Source organism: Heterocephalus glaber, unplaced genomic scaffold (genome assembly GCF_053883595.1).
Source record: "Heterocephalus glaber isolate CG9 unplaced genomic scaffold, H.glaber_assembly_v1.0 deba00000122, whole genome shotgun sequence".
In the NCBI taxonomy this organism is placed as follows: domain Eukaryota; kingdom Metazoa; phylum Chordata; class Mammalia; order Rodentia; family Bathyergidae; genus Heterocephalus; species Heterocephalus glaber.
In genome coordinates this window covers 3,254,584-3,270,581 of record NW_028258138.1, presented here as the reverse complement: position 1 = coordinate 3,270,581, position 15,998 = coordinate 3,254,584, and the positions used below count along the sequence as shown (strand labels likewise).

At 55.0% G+C, this 15,998-nt stretch overlaps 1 protein-coding gene across 1 annotated transcript; it reads right to left on the bottom strand.

Annotated features, from left to right (window-relative positions):
* Positions 1-5,026: 5,026 nt before the first annotated feature.
* LOC147830312 (uncharacterized) lies at positions 5,027-15,703 on the bottom strand. Its single transcript, XM_087211402.1, has 4 exons — positions 14,975-15,703; positions 14,413-14,553; positions 13,749-13,845; positions 5,027-8,340 (listed from the first exon to the last, which is right to left on the bottom strand). Exons 1-4 carry the CDS (start codon positions 15,327-15,329, stop codon positions 7,803-7,805), a joined length of 1,131 nt encoding a protein of 376 aa, XP_087067528.1. The 5' UTR covers positions 15,330-15,703; the 3' UTR covers positions 5,027-7,802.
* Between the last annotated feature and the right edge of the window lie 295 nt (positions 15,704-15,998).

Sequence of the window (15,998 nt, the reverse complement as noted above, 5' to 3'; positions counted from 1 at the left end):
GTGACCTGAGTGTTGTCACTGGTGGTGTAGTGGGAATCATGGAGAGAGCCCATAGGCTCTTGCTGTCTTGCTGGGGCTCACACCCCGATTTGGAGGTACAGGAGATGAGCCTGCTGGGTGCTGGTGCCTGGTGGATGCCAGGTGGTGGCCTGGGGGGCTGAGGTGCCCTCTGAGAGACCCAGCTGTGCTTGGCACCTCTCGCTGCCTGAGCCGGCCCCTTCAGCCTCCCCATTTCTCCCTTCTGGAATGGGACTCTTTACCCTGGGCCATCGTAGCTCAACAGTGTTGAACTTGCTTTTTGATTTTTACAAGGCTCACAGCTAAGGGTTTGCCTTGAGTCTCAGAGACGGTGGGCTTCAACTTTTCAGCAGTGCTGGAACTGACAGGACATGGGGGGGCTCTCGGAGACGGACCACATGCACTTTTCAGAAAGGGATGCACATGGGTCTTTTGGGGGTCAGGCGTGGAATGTTAGTGTTTAGATCTAGAAAGTCCCCTACATCCTCATGCACTTAGAGGCAGGTCTTTTGGAGGTGACTGAACAGCAGGGGCCCTGCTGTCTTTATATCTGAACATGTCAACAGGACACAGAGGCTGATCAGCAGAGGTGGGTCACTGCGGGGGTGACCCGGAAGTTATTTCCCTCCCTGGCTCCTCCCTTCTCTCTCAACTTCCTGACCACCATGATATGAGCAGCTTTCTTCTGCCAGGCCCTTCCTCCTGCCCTTCTGCCTGAGCCCCAGTGATCATGGACTGAAACTGTGAGCCAGAATAAACCTCTTCTCCTCTAATGTGTGGGTATTGGTATTTTGTCCCAGTGACGGGAAAGTGACACAGGCCTGAGCTGGAGTGGGAAAGGGGCAGGAGGACCCAGCACTCCATAAAGAAACCTGAATGCAAATCTGTAATCACCCCCAGGACCTTCCAGATGGCCAGCAGCAGCCACCAGCTGCAGATTGTACACGGGAGCTCAAGGTCATGGTGCATGATGCATGGTGAGGGGAAGCCCTGCAGGAGGGGCCTCCAGGAGAAGTGGCTGCAGGACTTCTCAGCCTGATGAGCTCACTCACTTGGGGACTCAATGCACCAGGCACAGGGTGCAGCATCCCCATGCTTGGGTGCAACTTTCATGTTCAAAGTCAGGCTCAATGGCGAGGGGTAGCCCTGTGGGAAAAGCTCTTACCTAGCATGGTCCACTCCCAGTGCATAACAAACAAACACAGCACCTGGCTTGGGGAGATATGATGAACCCACACACAGTTGTGTGACCCTACTGTACCCAAGCCAAAGAGTACATCTAGATCGCCAAGCCTTCCTTGTCTGGGGCAGCTGTCCTCTTCCTCCCACCTCCCCACCAGCTCCTCTCTTGACAGCTTGGCTCTTTGCACAATGTCCCCCAGCCACATGGGCTGAGGTTCTCTGTGCCTGGCTTCCCTCATGAGAGCCCACATTGAAATAAAAATAAAAGGGCCAGGGGATTTAGCTCAGTGGTTTCGTTGCCTGCTGTGCAAGCACAAGGACCTGAGTTTGATCCCCGGTACCAAAAAAAAAAAAAAAGAAGTGGTCTGAAATAAAAATAAAAAGGGGGTTTAGGTTGTAGCTCACTGGGAGGATACCCCGGCTTTGATCCCCAGTGCTGCCAGTGTATGCTTATATGGTGAGACAGATTCTTATATTCTCACTAAGTTGCCCAGGCTGGCCTCAAACCTCTGACCCTCCTGGATCAACCTCCTGAAGAGCTGAGATTACAGCTACTGCACCGGGCATCTTAGCAGTGCATGAAGGCACCTCTTTAGCTCTGCATCTCACAGCCCCAGGGATCATGCTTATTTCTCAGCATTATCTTCATCCTTCTAGTGAATGTGTAGTTGAATCTCACTGGGATTTCCCTTTGTGTTCTCCAATTGATCATGGCATTGAGCCTCTTCATGCGCTTCCTTCCTTCTATCTTTTTTGGCAATAATCTTTTTTTTTTCCAATGGAGTGGGTCATGGGAAATGCATTCTTGACTCCACCTCTTCATTTGAAAGATGAAAAGAAATGTCAGAACCAGAGAGGTGGTGTGATATGCCTGAGATTTCCAGCAAACAGTGCAGCTGGAACAAGAACTCAGGCTAGTCTCTGCTGGGTGGCACTTCTGCTTGAATAGAAATGGGCAGGAAGGGAAAATAAAAGCCAAAGTGACAGAGCAGGATTTCTCTCTCTTCCCATTCATAAGGAAAGAAGTTAGCTGATGGCATTTGATCTTGTCTGGAGCCTCTGAGACATGTCACCTTGATCGTGGAAGACTGGACATGTCCATTTCCTGCTCTCCTTGCCGAGACCCTCCAGGCCTGTCAGACTGGAAGCTAATGAGACAGAGGGCAGGCCAGAGGCATCCACCCAACCTTGGCGGACAGACGTGTCAGCTGGGACAGGTAGTGCCAGGGCCTCTCGGGAGCCTTTTGTCAGGGAGCACTGTCCCCAAGTCCCTCATCTCTAGCCCTGTCCCCATACTTGTTGTGGCATTCTGGGGAGGTCTCGAGGATGAATTGTTCCTGATATTGGGGTGTGCTGTCCTCCTCCTGGCCACTTCCTTCCTCTTCCAGCCACTGGGAATGTGGGCCTGAGCCTGGATGTGGAAGCCACCTGAAGAGTGCAGAGCAGGGCAGCAGAAGGAGCTTGGGTGCCAAGGGGTCCCAGTGAGAGAACAGGAGTGCAGCTGGCTGTGCCCTGAGCCCAGGCATCTATAGGCAATGCTTGGCACGAGCAGTGGAGAAAGCTGGAACTAAACTGCTTCCTGCACAGCTGCCAACTCACATGGCTGCCCGCCCAGCTGACTCCAGGGTGCTGAGAAGCTGGAGACCCAGGGAGAGGCTGACAGCCGAGGTGAGCAGTGCTGTCACTGAGGCTTCCAGACCCAGCTGGAAGAGCTGGAAAATGGTTCTGCTCTGCTGAAGGGAGCCCAGGTGAGCAGGGAGACACAGAACCAGACAGGCTCAGGACAGGTGGCTCAGGTGGAGTGGAAAGAAGAGCTAGTTAGCAAGAAAAACAAAACAAAACAAAAACAAAAAAGAGAAAATTTCCCAGATCTGCAAGACATGAACTGAGGTCTGAAAGAGCCAACCCAGTTTCCAAACAATAAGTGAAAAAAGGTACCCAATCTTGTAACTTCAAAACACTGGGAGTGAAAAAAAAGTAAAAGGATTCTAAGTACTTATAGAAGAAAAGGGATGAAATATAACATGCAAAGAATCAGAATTTCTTAATAGTAACAGCAGAAAGGAGAAGATAATGGAGCAATGACTTCAAAATTCTTTAAAAAATGATTTATCTGGGATTCTTCATCTACAGAAAACATCAGTCAAATGTAAGAGTGGAACAGACATGTGTGAAGATGTAGAAATCATACTGCATGTGCACCCTGCTGGGGGTGTGCCACTTGAGCAAGGGAGTAACCCCAAGAGAAGGACTCACGGCCCAGGGCACATGGGCCCAGGGCAGAGGAATGGGGTCTCATGGTGCTGAAGGCACTCTCAGGAGAGCAACTGTGCAGCAGCCCAGAGGCCAGCCAGGCCAGACACACATGGACAGACCATTCTCCAGGGGATTCTCCAAGGGAGAAAAGAAACCAAACCAAAACAGAGAATGATTGCTTGATGTGCATGACTCTGTTGACAGGAGTTTTTTAGCTCTGTCAGAAAATGTCAGGGAACAACTGATTAGCAGTACACAACAAAGTAAGTCTATGAAACACCAAGGTGACAGTTAACCCCAGGAAAAACAACAAGTGGCACAAAAAATAAATAAAAAGGAAACAGCATCAGTTTCCTGAGTGGTTTGTTGAGATGACATTTGTGGGGTCATTGCAAGATCAAAGCTAAGTGCTGGTTTCCTCAGACTGTGATGTAAGCACCTTGTGAGGCTGGTGGGTAGGGTGCAGTGTAGAGGGTGACAGCTAAAACCGAGAAGCCAGGAGATAGAGGTGCAGGGCTGGGGATGTAGCTCAGTGGAGCTGCACTTGTCTGGCAAGTGCAAGGTCCTGAGTTCCATCTTGGTACGGAAAAAAAAAAAAAAAAAAAAGACATAGAGGTGCGATCACGTTACTTAGCACTGTGGAGGTAAAGATCAAAAGGAACAGCGGAGAGACTGAGAAGCAGGTGACCCACAGGAGAGGAGCCGCAGGTGCAAGGGGTGTGGAGACAACAGCTCTTTATGATTACAAGCCTTGCAACACCACAGGACTTTCTAAACAAATTAGAGAAAATACAAAGAAATGACAAAATCTGGTCAACATTCCATCCTCTCCTCGAAGGAGGCCATGAGCACAGCACAGGTGAGCACAGGTGAGCTCTTCCTCTGTGGCCACCTCAGAGGCCAAAGCCCACCCATGCTGGCCATGGAGCAGGGGCCCAATTCCTCATCCTTCCTCTTGTAGCACTGAGCTAGCTGACACTGGTGTCATATTTGGCTCCTGCCCTGATGGATTTGAGCACTGGTACAGGTAGATTCATGGCAACACAACCGGCTATGTACAGGGCTGGCTTGTATAAAGTGGTGAATATTTACATATGGTGAATATGGTAAAAATAAATATGGTGAATATTTCAATATGGTGAATATTTTTAAAAATTTTTTCTTAAATTTATTTTTGGTACCAGGGATTGAATCTGGGACCTTATCCTTTCGAGGCAGGTATGGTGCCACTGAGCTATATCCCCGGCTTTTTTTCTCTTTCTTTCTTTCTTTTAATACCTGTATGAGATGGATGCCCATCTCCACATTTTTATTTTTTTTATTTTTTATTTTTTTGGTACCGGGGATTGAACTCTGGTCCTTGCGCTTTTGAGGCAGGCGGTGGAACCACTGAGCTAAATCCCTGGGCCCCAAGCCCTCACTTTTTTTCTTAAATTATTAAAGCATGATACATTGCCATGAATCCCCCTGAAAAGACTCCCCTCTCTTCAAACACACTCATTCCATCATCCTGGCTGCTTTCTGCAGTAACTCTGGAGTCCTCTTTCCTGAGTGTCTTTATGAGGTTCAATCAAAAATACAGTGACTGCTGCTGCTGAGCGCCACCCAAAGGACAGGCAGCTCGTGAAAACCTGATGCTGTGTCCTCATCCACCTTAGTCACCTGATCTGGCACTGTGCGACTTCCAGCTCTTCCCTGAAGCCAAAATGACCAGGACAGGGAAACACTTTGAATAGATTCAGGACATTGAGGCAGCCAGGACAGTGCCATAGGACACTCAAGAAAGAGGACCCAGAGCTGCTGCAGGAAGTGGCAGGAATGACGGGATGAGTGTGTTCAAAGCCAGGGGGAGCATTTGGAGGAGGAGAAATGGCAATGTGATTACTGTAATACATTTTAAGAAATGTAAACCTTCACATGTCCTATATCTCTTTCCTCTTTGTGTGTTTTTGCTTCTGCTTCCAGGAGAATCCTGCCTAACACTTTGCTGGCCTAGGGGCCAGCCTCTGAGGACATTTGCACCAAGGACAGAGTGCTCCCAACATCAAACCCAACCAGCTACCTGCCACCCTCTGTGCCCTTCCACCTGGCCCTGCAGAGGTGACCCATCCTCACCAGTGAGCTGAGCTGCCTGGCCCAGGCCCAGCTCCAGTGTTGTTCCACCTGAGGGGCTGAGAATTCACCTGCTGCCATTGGGGCCAGGGCGGAGTGGGCAGAGAAGTGGGAAGTAGTTGGGTGTGGGCATGCAAGCAGACTGGCCTCGTGGAGCAGTGCTTGCCTCAACAGGAGGTGCAAGCGAAGCCGTGTGGCCCAGTTCCTCCAAGAGTGGCCTGCATTTGCTGGGGCATGGGTGGGAGGCACGGTGGGTTGGGAAGCAGGGACCTGCTCCAGTCAGGGTTTTGGCAAGGGAAGACATTAAATACAGGGCACATAACTTAAAGGATTATTTTATGATAATTCCTCAAAAAGTCAAATGCAAAGGAGTGTAAGAGATTAGTCACACACTAGGGGCCCAGAGAACACAGCCAAGGGCCTGAATCCCAGAAATGTCCCCCACAAGTCCAGCTGAAGGCTGAGAGCCCAAGGCAATGCCCTCCTCGAGTCCAGCCAGAGGCCTAGAGTCCACGGCAATGTCTCATGCTTGTCCGTATTGAGGATCTGCACCTGGAAGGCCCAAAGGCCAGTGGTGGGAGCCAGAAAACCTATGCCAGTGGGGTGAAGGATTTGTGCCCCCAGGCTGAGGGATCCACATTGGAGCCAGGAAGTGATGCTCACAGTGAAGATCAGAGCTCCCCTGAGGAGAACAGCAGTCATTCCCAGTGACAGCAGGGACGCAAGTTCCTCCTCCAACAAGAACAGCCAAGTTGCCATCAGGAAAACCATCTGCAGCAAGCTTCTCCTAGAAAATCAACAGCCTGGGATCTTCCCCTCTGGCTCTCTTTCTATGGCTGTTGGTGACAGTCCTCAGGTGGATCCTCCATGCCAGATCAGTGTGATTCAGTTCAGCTGGGTGTTACAAGTTGACCATTAGCTAATCCACTGCAGGACCTTTGGCCCTACTGTCCCTGGGCTTGAGGGACAGGAGCCCTGCTCAGGGAGAGGAGTGGGCACTGGCATGGGTGCAGCGGGGGCAGGGCTGAGGAACTCTGGTCAGAGGTGCGCCTCCCCTTGGAGCAAGCTAGCATTGCCTGGGGTAGTGGTCAGGAGCAAGTCAGGATGCTTTTCTGATGAGGCCCCCATGATAAGAATCCGTTGCCTCTGCAGAGCAGAGAGAGGGCCTGGGGTCGGTCCTGCCTGCGTGCCTGCTCTCTCCCCGGGGAGGGATGTTTAAACTCTGCCTCGTTGCCTCGCTGCCCTCGAGTGGCCTGGCTCACTCGCCCCAACCATTCTGCTACACCGCAGTTTCTGGGACTTTGAGCTCTTGCTCCATTTGAGCTCTGCGTGGAGCCTCCAGCTCTGCATGCATCGCTCCCCAGAACTAACAAGACCCAGGCCAGGTGCCTCCTTCACACGTCTGCCCGCACTTCCTCTTTAGAAGACGCACTTTTCTACCCATGAGTGGGGTCCCCTATGGATGTGTCGCCGTGTATCCCACGGCCTGTGGCATGATGGCATGTAGCCTCTTCCTGGCATTTGTGATGAGTCAGAGCCGTAGTGAGCTGTCTCCGCTGCAGTCTCCAGTCGCGTCTCTCCCTCCTCTGGGTGGGAGGCGAGGTCCCTGTCCAAGGGCAGGGACAGTTTGAGGGCTCCTCCTACTCACTTCACAGCACTTCCTAAGTGGGTTGGACAATGTGCACTGCATGTGGACAGCAGCCCCATCTTCTCCAGACTTCTTCAAGATTTCCAAAACACGTTGGGTTTCCAGTGCTTTGTGTTCTTGCCAACGTTGTTTTCTTTTTAAAATTGTATTAGTCCGAGTCTGCAGCACACAGTGATCACGTGCCTCGGGGGCTGGTGCTGCACAGCACTCAGCCCCGCTCTTTTTCATCCCTTTCTTTCCATTCCCTCCCCTCCCTCCATCTTGACTCATCCCTCTCCTCACTTCTGATTATCTATCTTTTGTTTTGCTTTTTATTTCTACTTTGGGTGTCTCATATAAGAGAAGCCACTTGATACTTCAGCTTGGGTATCTGATTTAGTGCACTTAGCATGATGGTCTCAAGGTGCACCATTTCCCTACAAATGACCCAAGTCTACTCTTTATGGCAGAGCAGCACTGCACTGTGTATAAATAACATACTTTTCTTTATCCTCTTGGGGTCAGGTGGATGATCCATCTGGATAATCCAGGGCCACCCCCAAGTTTACAGCCTTATTGAGCCACACCTGCAAGGGGCCCATTGTCACTAAGGTGACATGGTCACAGCTCCCAGGGAGGAGGATGTGGATGCCATTGGGATGCCATTATGCTGCCCATATGGTCGGGGGGCCGGGGAGGGAAGAGACAAGACTGATGTCAGGACTTGAGGGACGGGTTCCATGGAGCCTGGCATCTGATGGCCTCCCGGGCCCTGGGAATAGCTCTCAGGATGGGGACAGGGCGAGAGAGTGTCATGCTGCATCCTGTGATGGAAGAGGGAGCCACGCAGGAACAAGGATTTTCCTAGAACCAGGCACAAATACAGGGCATCCTCCAGGGGTCCCAGAGGAATCTTCCCTCTCGGTGCTGTCCACCAGGAAGGCGAGGTCCAGAGTGGACCAGCACAAGGGAGGGAGACGCCTGCAGGGTGTGAGGCCCCATCCCCTGGCCTCTGTCCTCCTGAGTCCACCCTGGCTGGGGCATGGCACGCACAGGGCAGTGGCTTGGCCTGCATGAGCGTCAGAGTCCGCTGCTGCCTGGGCGGCCTTGAGCTGGTGCAGGCGGATTCAGGGCCACACAGCAGCCTGGAAAACACGGTGGATTTTAAAATTTGAAAAAATTATTACAGTAAAAGGTACATTGCCATGAATCCCCCTCAAAATCCTCCCCTTCACTTCAAACACACTCATCCCATCGTCCTTGCCACTTCCTGGAGCAGCTCTGGAGTCCTCTTTCCTGAGAGAGGTCAAAAATACAGTGACTGCTGCCGACCACCATTCAGCAGAAAGGCAGCTCGTGATAACACAACGCTGGGTCCTCATCGACCTTAGTCACCGGATCTGGCACCGTGTGACTTCTGGTTCTTCCCCAAAGTCGAAATGACCCTGACAGGGAAACGTTTTGGATCCATTCAGGACATCAAGGCAGCCAGGATAGCGCAGCTAAAGACACTGGGGAGAGAGGGCTCCAGAACTGCAGCAGGAAGAGGCCAGGACGGTGGGAGGAGTGTGTTCAGAGCCAGGGGAGGATTCCGAGGGGGATTCTTGGCAATGTGTCTTTTATTGTAATACATTTGAAAATTAAGCACACACTGCACTTTTTGATCTCACCTCCTGTTGGCAAGAGAGGGGTCCAACGTGCCAGGCTGGGGAACACAGCCAGTGTGGAGGGCAGAGCCGTCTGCCCACTCGGGTCTCCTTTTCCTCCCCGTAGAACCCGAATGCTGGACCCTCCCAGACATCTGCGGCCTGGGACACCTGCGGGGGCGCCGGGGTTGCTGCGAGCCAGGCCGGCTCCGCGGGGCGCTGTGTGGGCCACAGGGTGGCCGCTGAGGCTCGGTAGGGAGCATCGGCCCTCTGAGGAGGACGCCTCTCCTCCCCGTGCTGTCCCGCAGCGCAGCGCGGCTCCCTGTACGGGATTCCTCGCGCCTCACGGGTCCAGCAGCCTCTGCGGAGCGGAGGCCCAGGCAGGGCAAAGTGCAGCAGCCCCACGGCGGGGAGGGACGTCCCGTCATCTCAAGGGAGGGCCACCGTCATGGTCATGCCGGGGCTCAGTCAGCATCGCGCCAGCGACCCAGGCTCCGCCCCTCCGGGCTCTGGGGCAGGGGACTCCACCCTGCTTCTCCCGGCTGCTCTGGGCTCCTCACTTCAGATTCTTCCTCAGAACTTTCGAGAGCCAAGAAGGGGCAGGGCCATTCCCGCGGGGCCGGGCGGACCTGGGGGCCCTGGGATGTCGCCAGTTGTCTTCTCTGTTTCCTGGTCCCCTCTGAAATGTCATTATTTAACAGCGCGTACCGACCAGGAGAGAGGGATCCCACGTAGACCTTGACGCCGTGGTGCTGGATGCTCTGGCCACACCACTGTCCCCAGCCCCCCGGTCTCAAGCGTGCTGGACACTTCCGGGTCCATGCAGGCGGCGCTGCCCAGACCCAGGCACCAAGTGAGGGTCCCGGGACTCCTGCAGCCAAACCCTGCCAGCCTGATTCAGCCAAGGAGCCCAGGCTCGGTCCTGGAGATGACTCCGAAGGACCCGTGCCAGGCAGACCCTGTGGCCTCCAACTGACGACGGCTGTGTGAATGACCAAGCTTTGACTTCACAGTGGTGTGAAAGTGATATGCATTTGGCAGAAACCGTACTTTGAATTCTTAATTTGGTCTTTTCCTGGGCTGGGGCTGTGTGTTCCAGTGCTTTCTCATGATGCCAGGCTGCAGCAGGGACCCTAGGTCCTGGTCAGGCCCGGATCGTGACGGGGAACTGTGCACTGTGTGGCTAAACTCTGGTGAGTGAGGACAGCTGGTTATGTACATTTTTCACTCACCAGTTTTCAACGCACAGTGGCTTCTTCTATCTTCAGTACGGGTTGGAACCCAGGGCCTCACACATGCCAGGCACCTGCTCTATCACTGAGCTGCACCCCAGCCCTGCGATGGTGTTTGAAGCTGTGACCATGTCCTTCACCCAGCAGCTCCTGAGCAACCATCACTGCTATTATCGAGGTAGCATCTGTCTCCTGGACCCACACGAGCCATGCAGCCAAGAGCATCTGGGGCCAACCCTGGAGCCCTTGGCAAATGTGCCTCAAAAGCGTTAAAGCCAGGCCTCCCCTCCTCCGCCTTTCCCTTCCCCGCCTCCGCCTGGAGGGGCCCGGTCTTCCCTCCCTGGCCACTGCAAGGCCATCGGTGCTGGCCTGGCCTGCTCCCCCACATTCTTTTGCACTGAGGCTCAGAGAGGAAGCTCCTTGCCAGGCCGGGCAGCGCCCTGACAGGTAGGAGCAGCTGGCCTAGGTTGGCTCAGCGACCAGGAAGAGGTGTTTCCTATTCCAGATGGAAAGGACTCAGGCCGCAGGGCCATGAAACTGCCACTGGCTTTCAGAACAGAACTGGAGGGACCTTGGGCAGAGAGAGCTCAGCACAGTGACATGCAGAGTGGCCCGCTAAGACTGAGGAGGGGAAGCTCGGGATCCGTGACCCGGTTTTCCTGTCTGTCTGTCAAGGGTTGGGATGAGTGGACAGGATGAGTGGCCCCACCATGACTGCGGTGCAGGGGACAGAGCTGGGGTCACCCCCACCCCGTTACTCACTGGCCTCCGCAGGCCCCATAGGGAGCGAGCTCTTCCTGCGTGGGTCTCACCACCCCCCTTTCTCTGTCGCCTTCCTTATCAGGGAAACCGGGTGGCGAACACATCCCGCCTCCGGTTCCTCCTTTCTCCTGCTCCTCAGGAAGATGTAAAGTCCGCTGCAGAGCTGGCTGGCTGAGCGAGGAGGAGGAGGACCTGGAGGTGGTGGTGGAGGTGTGACTGTCTTCTGAGTTCTGAGCCCCTCTCCTGCTCCCAAGTTGCCAGGTGCAAACAGCCCCCAGCCCTCCTTGTTAAAGGACTCTGGCCAGCTCCTTAGCCACCCAGGCCAGATGCCGGTCCCACTGTGGGGCTTGCTTCGCGATGACCTGTCTGTCTGGTGCACTGGTTTTGAGTCTGGGTGAACCTGGCTGTTTCCAAAGTCAAATCTGTCTTCTTCAGGCCAGGGGTGGCCCAGAAGCTCCTCCGGGCTGGGCTCTGTCTAGAAGTCAGCCCTGGCCACAGAGGTGTGGCGGGGAGAGGACAGGTTGTCCAGCACCCCACGGGGCACAGCTGGACTCTGCAGCCAGGTCCTGGATGGCAGATGGCGCCTACGCTCAGAGCGAAGCCCCGGGCCTTTGTGTCTTAGCAGAAGAGCCAGTGGTGAGAGCTCAGGACCCAAGACTGCTCAGAAACATGGGCATCAAGACATAGCCCTGCTCAATTCCCTTTCTTTCTTTCTTTTTTGGTACTGGGGATTGAACCCAGGGCCCTCTCACTGAGCTGCCTCTCCAGTCCTTTGCATATTTAATTTTGAGACAGGGTCTGGCTAAGTTGACCAGTCTGGCCTCAAATGTGTGATCTTTTTGCCTCAGCCTCCCAGAGTGCTGGAATTACAGGTCTTCATTACCACACCTGGGTAATTCTCTGTTTTTTTTCAATGTTCAATGCCCTTGATGGGTGTCTTTATTCTGGCTGCTAACAAAGTACCATAAGCTGGGTAGCATGTGAACCACTGAACTTTCTCACAGTTCTGGAGGCTGAGTCTGTGATCAGGACCCTGGCAGGGTGAGGGTCTGGTGGGGGCTTCCTGGGACATCACTGATGCTTCGAAACTAAATCCTTACCTGGTGGAGGAGGTGCTCTGGTCTCTTCAACCCCTAATGAGGGCACCAATCCTGTTGGCAAGGGACCCACCCTCGGGACCTAATCATCTCCCAAGGCTTCACCTCCAAACACCTGCACATCAAATACCAGCACATCGGGGCTTGAGTTTCTGTATGGGAACTGGGCAGGGAAGGAGGCATATAGACTTCCACCCCAGCAATGAGTTTAAGCTGCCTGAGATGTAAACGGTGGTGTCTTCCTGTCTCCCTCCCTCCTCCAAGTATCAGGCACCTCATTGGGTTCCAGGGAAGGAATTCGACCCGGGCCTGTAGCACACACCCAGGAAGGGTCACCAGGGGACAGCTCTGGACAGGAAACCCCAACAGTGCCCCAAGAACCAGGGCATGGCTGCCCGGAGATGGCCTAGCAGGAGGGCCCATGAATTATGCAACTGTGGATCGCAGTAAATACACTTTCCCTCCCCTGTGGGGAGGGTCACAGCGTGGCCCAGTGAGGTTAGGGTCGCAGGAAAGCTCTGCGCCTGATGACAGAAGGCCAAGTCCAGGCCCACGGGCGGTGAAGAGGGCAGAGATTCCCCCATCTGGAGAGGAGAGTGTGGTGGGGTGCGGGCAGGAACCCCACTTCTGCCCACCACTACGGACCTCTGGGCCTGGAGCACCCCAAGTCCACCTCCGTCTGCATCCCTGCCTCCCACTCGCTTCGAGGCCAGTGTAGCCAGGACTGAGCTCCCTGGACTGTGGGTGGCTGCAGGTGTGTGTATGGGGGCGCCCTAGAGACAGGAGCAGGGGACCTAGGGGCAAGGAAGGGTCCCGCGAAGTCTTGGGGCCACCCTGGCAGCTAAGCAAAGCTGGAGTTGGGGATGCTGGGGAGGCTGAGGGAGACAGGGGTGTTGGGGGCGCTGGGACTCCCAGGCAGGCTGCAGTCCCTAGGAGGACCTGGGGAGCCCCACCAGGACTGGGGAGCTGGGGTCAGCTCTGGGAAAGTGGACGTTCGCAGCAGGCTTCAGGCTCTGGGGACAAAATGAAGACAAACCGGGGACAGCACCGTGTAGGAGACAGGAGCAAACCCAGGGGATGGAGGTCAGCGCTGGCCGGGCCCTGCAGCACTCAAGGCCGCGGCCTCGATGCCTCCTCCGAAGCCCGCATCTGTGACCCGCACCGTGCGTGGGCAAAGGACTGGGCAGGTGTGCCCAGGTCACGACGACGAGGTAGGAGGCGGCCCTGTTAGCCAGGGGTCCCTAGTGTCCTTCTAGAGGGAGAGGGGGAGCCGTGTGGCCCCGGAGGAAGAAACGGCGAGCCGGCCACCAGCCAAGGGGGGCACCCGGCAAGCAGCCCGAGTGCCTGCTGCTGTAGCCCCGGGTTTGCAGTGGCTGCAGGCCCTGTAGACGGCAGAAGAGGGGCCGGGCAGGACGTCAGGGTCCCCGCCTAGCCTCCAGCAACTGAAAATATCAACCTCGCGGAGGCGGAGCGGACTTTCTATCTGCTCTTTGTACCTTTCCGCACCGTGGATGTTCTTCCAATAAATGTCTTTATTTCGCCAACTGTCACTAGAAGTTCTCCCGGGGAGGCTTTGTGTCCCTTGTTTGTACTTGTCCAGGCCAGAGAGAGAAAGCTCTCACGCCCACCTCCCAGCGCAGGTCTTGTTTACCGGATCCGCCGACTCACAGCCCAGGAATTTGTGTTTGGAGCCAGGGCCCGCCCCGCCCCCGAGCCCGCCCCCGAGCCCGCCCCCCGACCGGGACCGCCCCGCCCACCACCAAGGCTCCGCCCCCGGCTCCCGCCCCCCCGCCCCGCCCACCAAGGCCCCCCTCACCAGAAAAACTGCCCCGCGGGGCGCCGCCTCTGCTCTAGCGACACCGGTGTCCTCAGCTGGTCACTATCGACGCGCGCTTTCTCAAGCGAAGGTGGTTCTGAGGTCAGAAGAAATAAAGGCGGGAGAAAGACTGGGAAAATCAGCATTTCAAAATTCTACTTTTTTAAAAGCTGCAGCTTACCCTTTTTTCTGTTTGGGGATGCTCACCCCTCAATTCCTGAGCCTCAGAACAGTGCAGTGGGCTGGGCCCGGGCCTTTCCGCTCTAGCGCGGGCCCTTCATCTGGACTGGGCTCTTCCCTCGCCTGTACGTTGAGCTACACTCTTCTCCGCTCACAGGAGATTTGCAAACTCCACAGCTCTGCACCCTGAGCAATCCCAAGGCCACACAAAGCCCAGCCCCAGAGCAGAGAGCCTCTCTCTCCAAGGGCCCACAGTTGTAGCTCTTTAACTCTGCCTAAGCTTTTTTTTTTTTCCCGAGTACTGGGGATGGAACCCAGGGCTTTCTCACTGAGCGACATCCCCAGGCCTTTTTTTACTTCTTATTTTGTGAGACAGGATCTTGGCTGGGCTTGAACTTGCGATCCTCCTGCTTCAGCCTCCCAGAGTGCTAGGATTACAAGCATGCACCATCACACCCAGCTCTAATCTTTCTATCCCTCTTACCGACATGACCTGAAAATTCTTTTTCTGTGACAGGAGCCAGGGAGCGTGTTCTGTGGGTGAGAGAGTGGAGATCCGGGTGTCTCTCTGCTCCTCCTCTTGGGGTAGGAAGTGAAAACAGGAAGGGCAGCCATAGGTTCATGACTGTGTTTAGAAAACGGCAGCTTCAGGATGGCATCCAAGTTACCCAAGGCTGCGATGCCTTTTTTTCTTGCCCTTTAGGGAACTCTCTCCAAACTTCCAGAAAGTCTTAGGGACTCGGTGAGCCTGGAACTCGAACTGGGCTTCTGGCTGTGGATGCAGCCGGGTTCCCCTCGGATCCCAGGCCCGAACCCCAGGGTGTGCCTTAGGGCTGCAGCACGGTGCGGAGGGCGGCTGCTGCTGCTGCCTCAGACCCACGAGGTTTGTATTCGGACCTCGTCCTGCAGGGGTGCACTGCAGACTCCAGGGCTGTACCCCAGGTGTCTTGAGGACACCCTAAGAGCACAGGGACCTCCCCTCCAGGCCCTGCGCCCTCTGGGGGACCCAGGCCCATTCTCTCTGGAGGGCACCCTGCTGCCCTTACCTGACTCGCCTCTCCACGCCTCGCACCCGGGCCAGCAGTGCTTCTCAATGTTATCAGCGAACCTAACTCCTGCCCCCTGGGTGGCTGAGCCGGGGTCCCAGCTCCTCTGGGGGGGGTCCTTGCCCCCATCTGGGGACACTGTCACGACGTCCCGGGGTCTGGGGACAGCAGTGCACCCACACACCTGTGAGTCTCCACACACACTGAGCGCTGGCACAGGCTCCAGGTGTGACAGCACGATGCAGCCCGGTGTGCTTGTTTGGGCCTGTGTGTGTGTTTGTGTATTCATGCATGACCGCATGCATGTATGTGCACACATACCTTTGTTTGTACACACGTGTGCACACACATACATGCATGCATGTGCATGTTAGTTACACACCTGTGGACAGCTCATCTCGGCTCCCGAGTGTTTCCGGAGCTGTGAGGGGGGCCAGGGCTGATGGCTGTGGTCCTGTGTTGGCCTCGGAGCTCGGTATGACAGCTCCAGGAGCGGCCAGGCGAGGCCAGCTGCAGCTGCCCCTGCTGTCTCCTGAGCACGTGACCCTCAGTGCATGCAGGGCAATCGGGTGGCCATGGGGAACTCCCCATCCCATCCCTGGTTACCTCCAGGAAACAGGGAAAGGTGCCCTTGGGAGGTGGGGCTGTTGTAGACAGTTGAGTTCCTTAGATCTCTGTAGGCTGACAGTCGGCCCTCCAGGAGGAGTCAACACAAAAGACAATGGAGCCACCTTCACCAAAGGTCAGCATTATAAAAAAGGAAAAAGTGCCAGACTTACCTACTTCCCCCAGGGATGAACAGCAGCGGCTGACATTCTAAATAGGCATCATCTCCTTAAATGGGGACCAGACTCTCCCTCGCCCTTTCCCTGCTGGAAATTCCTTGCTCTTTCTCTGTACACTTGTTTCCCATTTGATCCCCAGTTAATCAATATCACTTGGGTGACTGTACATGTAAACTTTTTTCTTCTTTTTTGGTGCCCGGGATTGAACTCAGGTCCTTGGGCTTTTGAGGCAGGCAGCG

What these genes read in the sequence shown, in the direction of transcription:
- LOC147830312 (XM_087211402.1), bottom strand. Translation starts at nt 15,329, where the DNA reads ATGTATGTGTGTGCACACGTGTGTACAAACAAAGGTATGTGTGCACAT. An exon ending in AGAATTTTCAGGTCATGTCG is followed by an intron (nt 13,846 to 14,412) that starts GTAAGAGGGATA and finishes TTCTGACCTCAG; the next exon opens with AACCACCTTCGCTTGAGAAA. An exon ending in CCCGCGGGGCAGTTTTTCTG is followed by an intron (nt 8,341 to 13,748) that starts GTGAGGGGGGCC and finishes CGTGTTTTCCAG; the next exon opens with GCTGCTGTGTGGCCCTGAAT.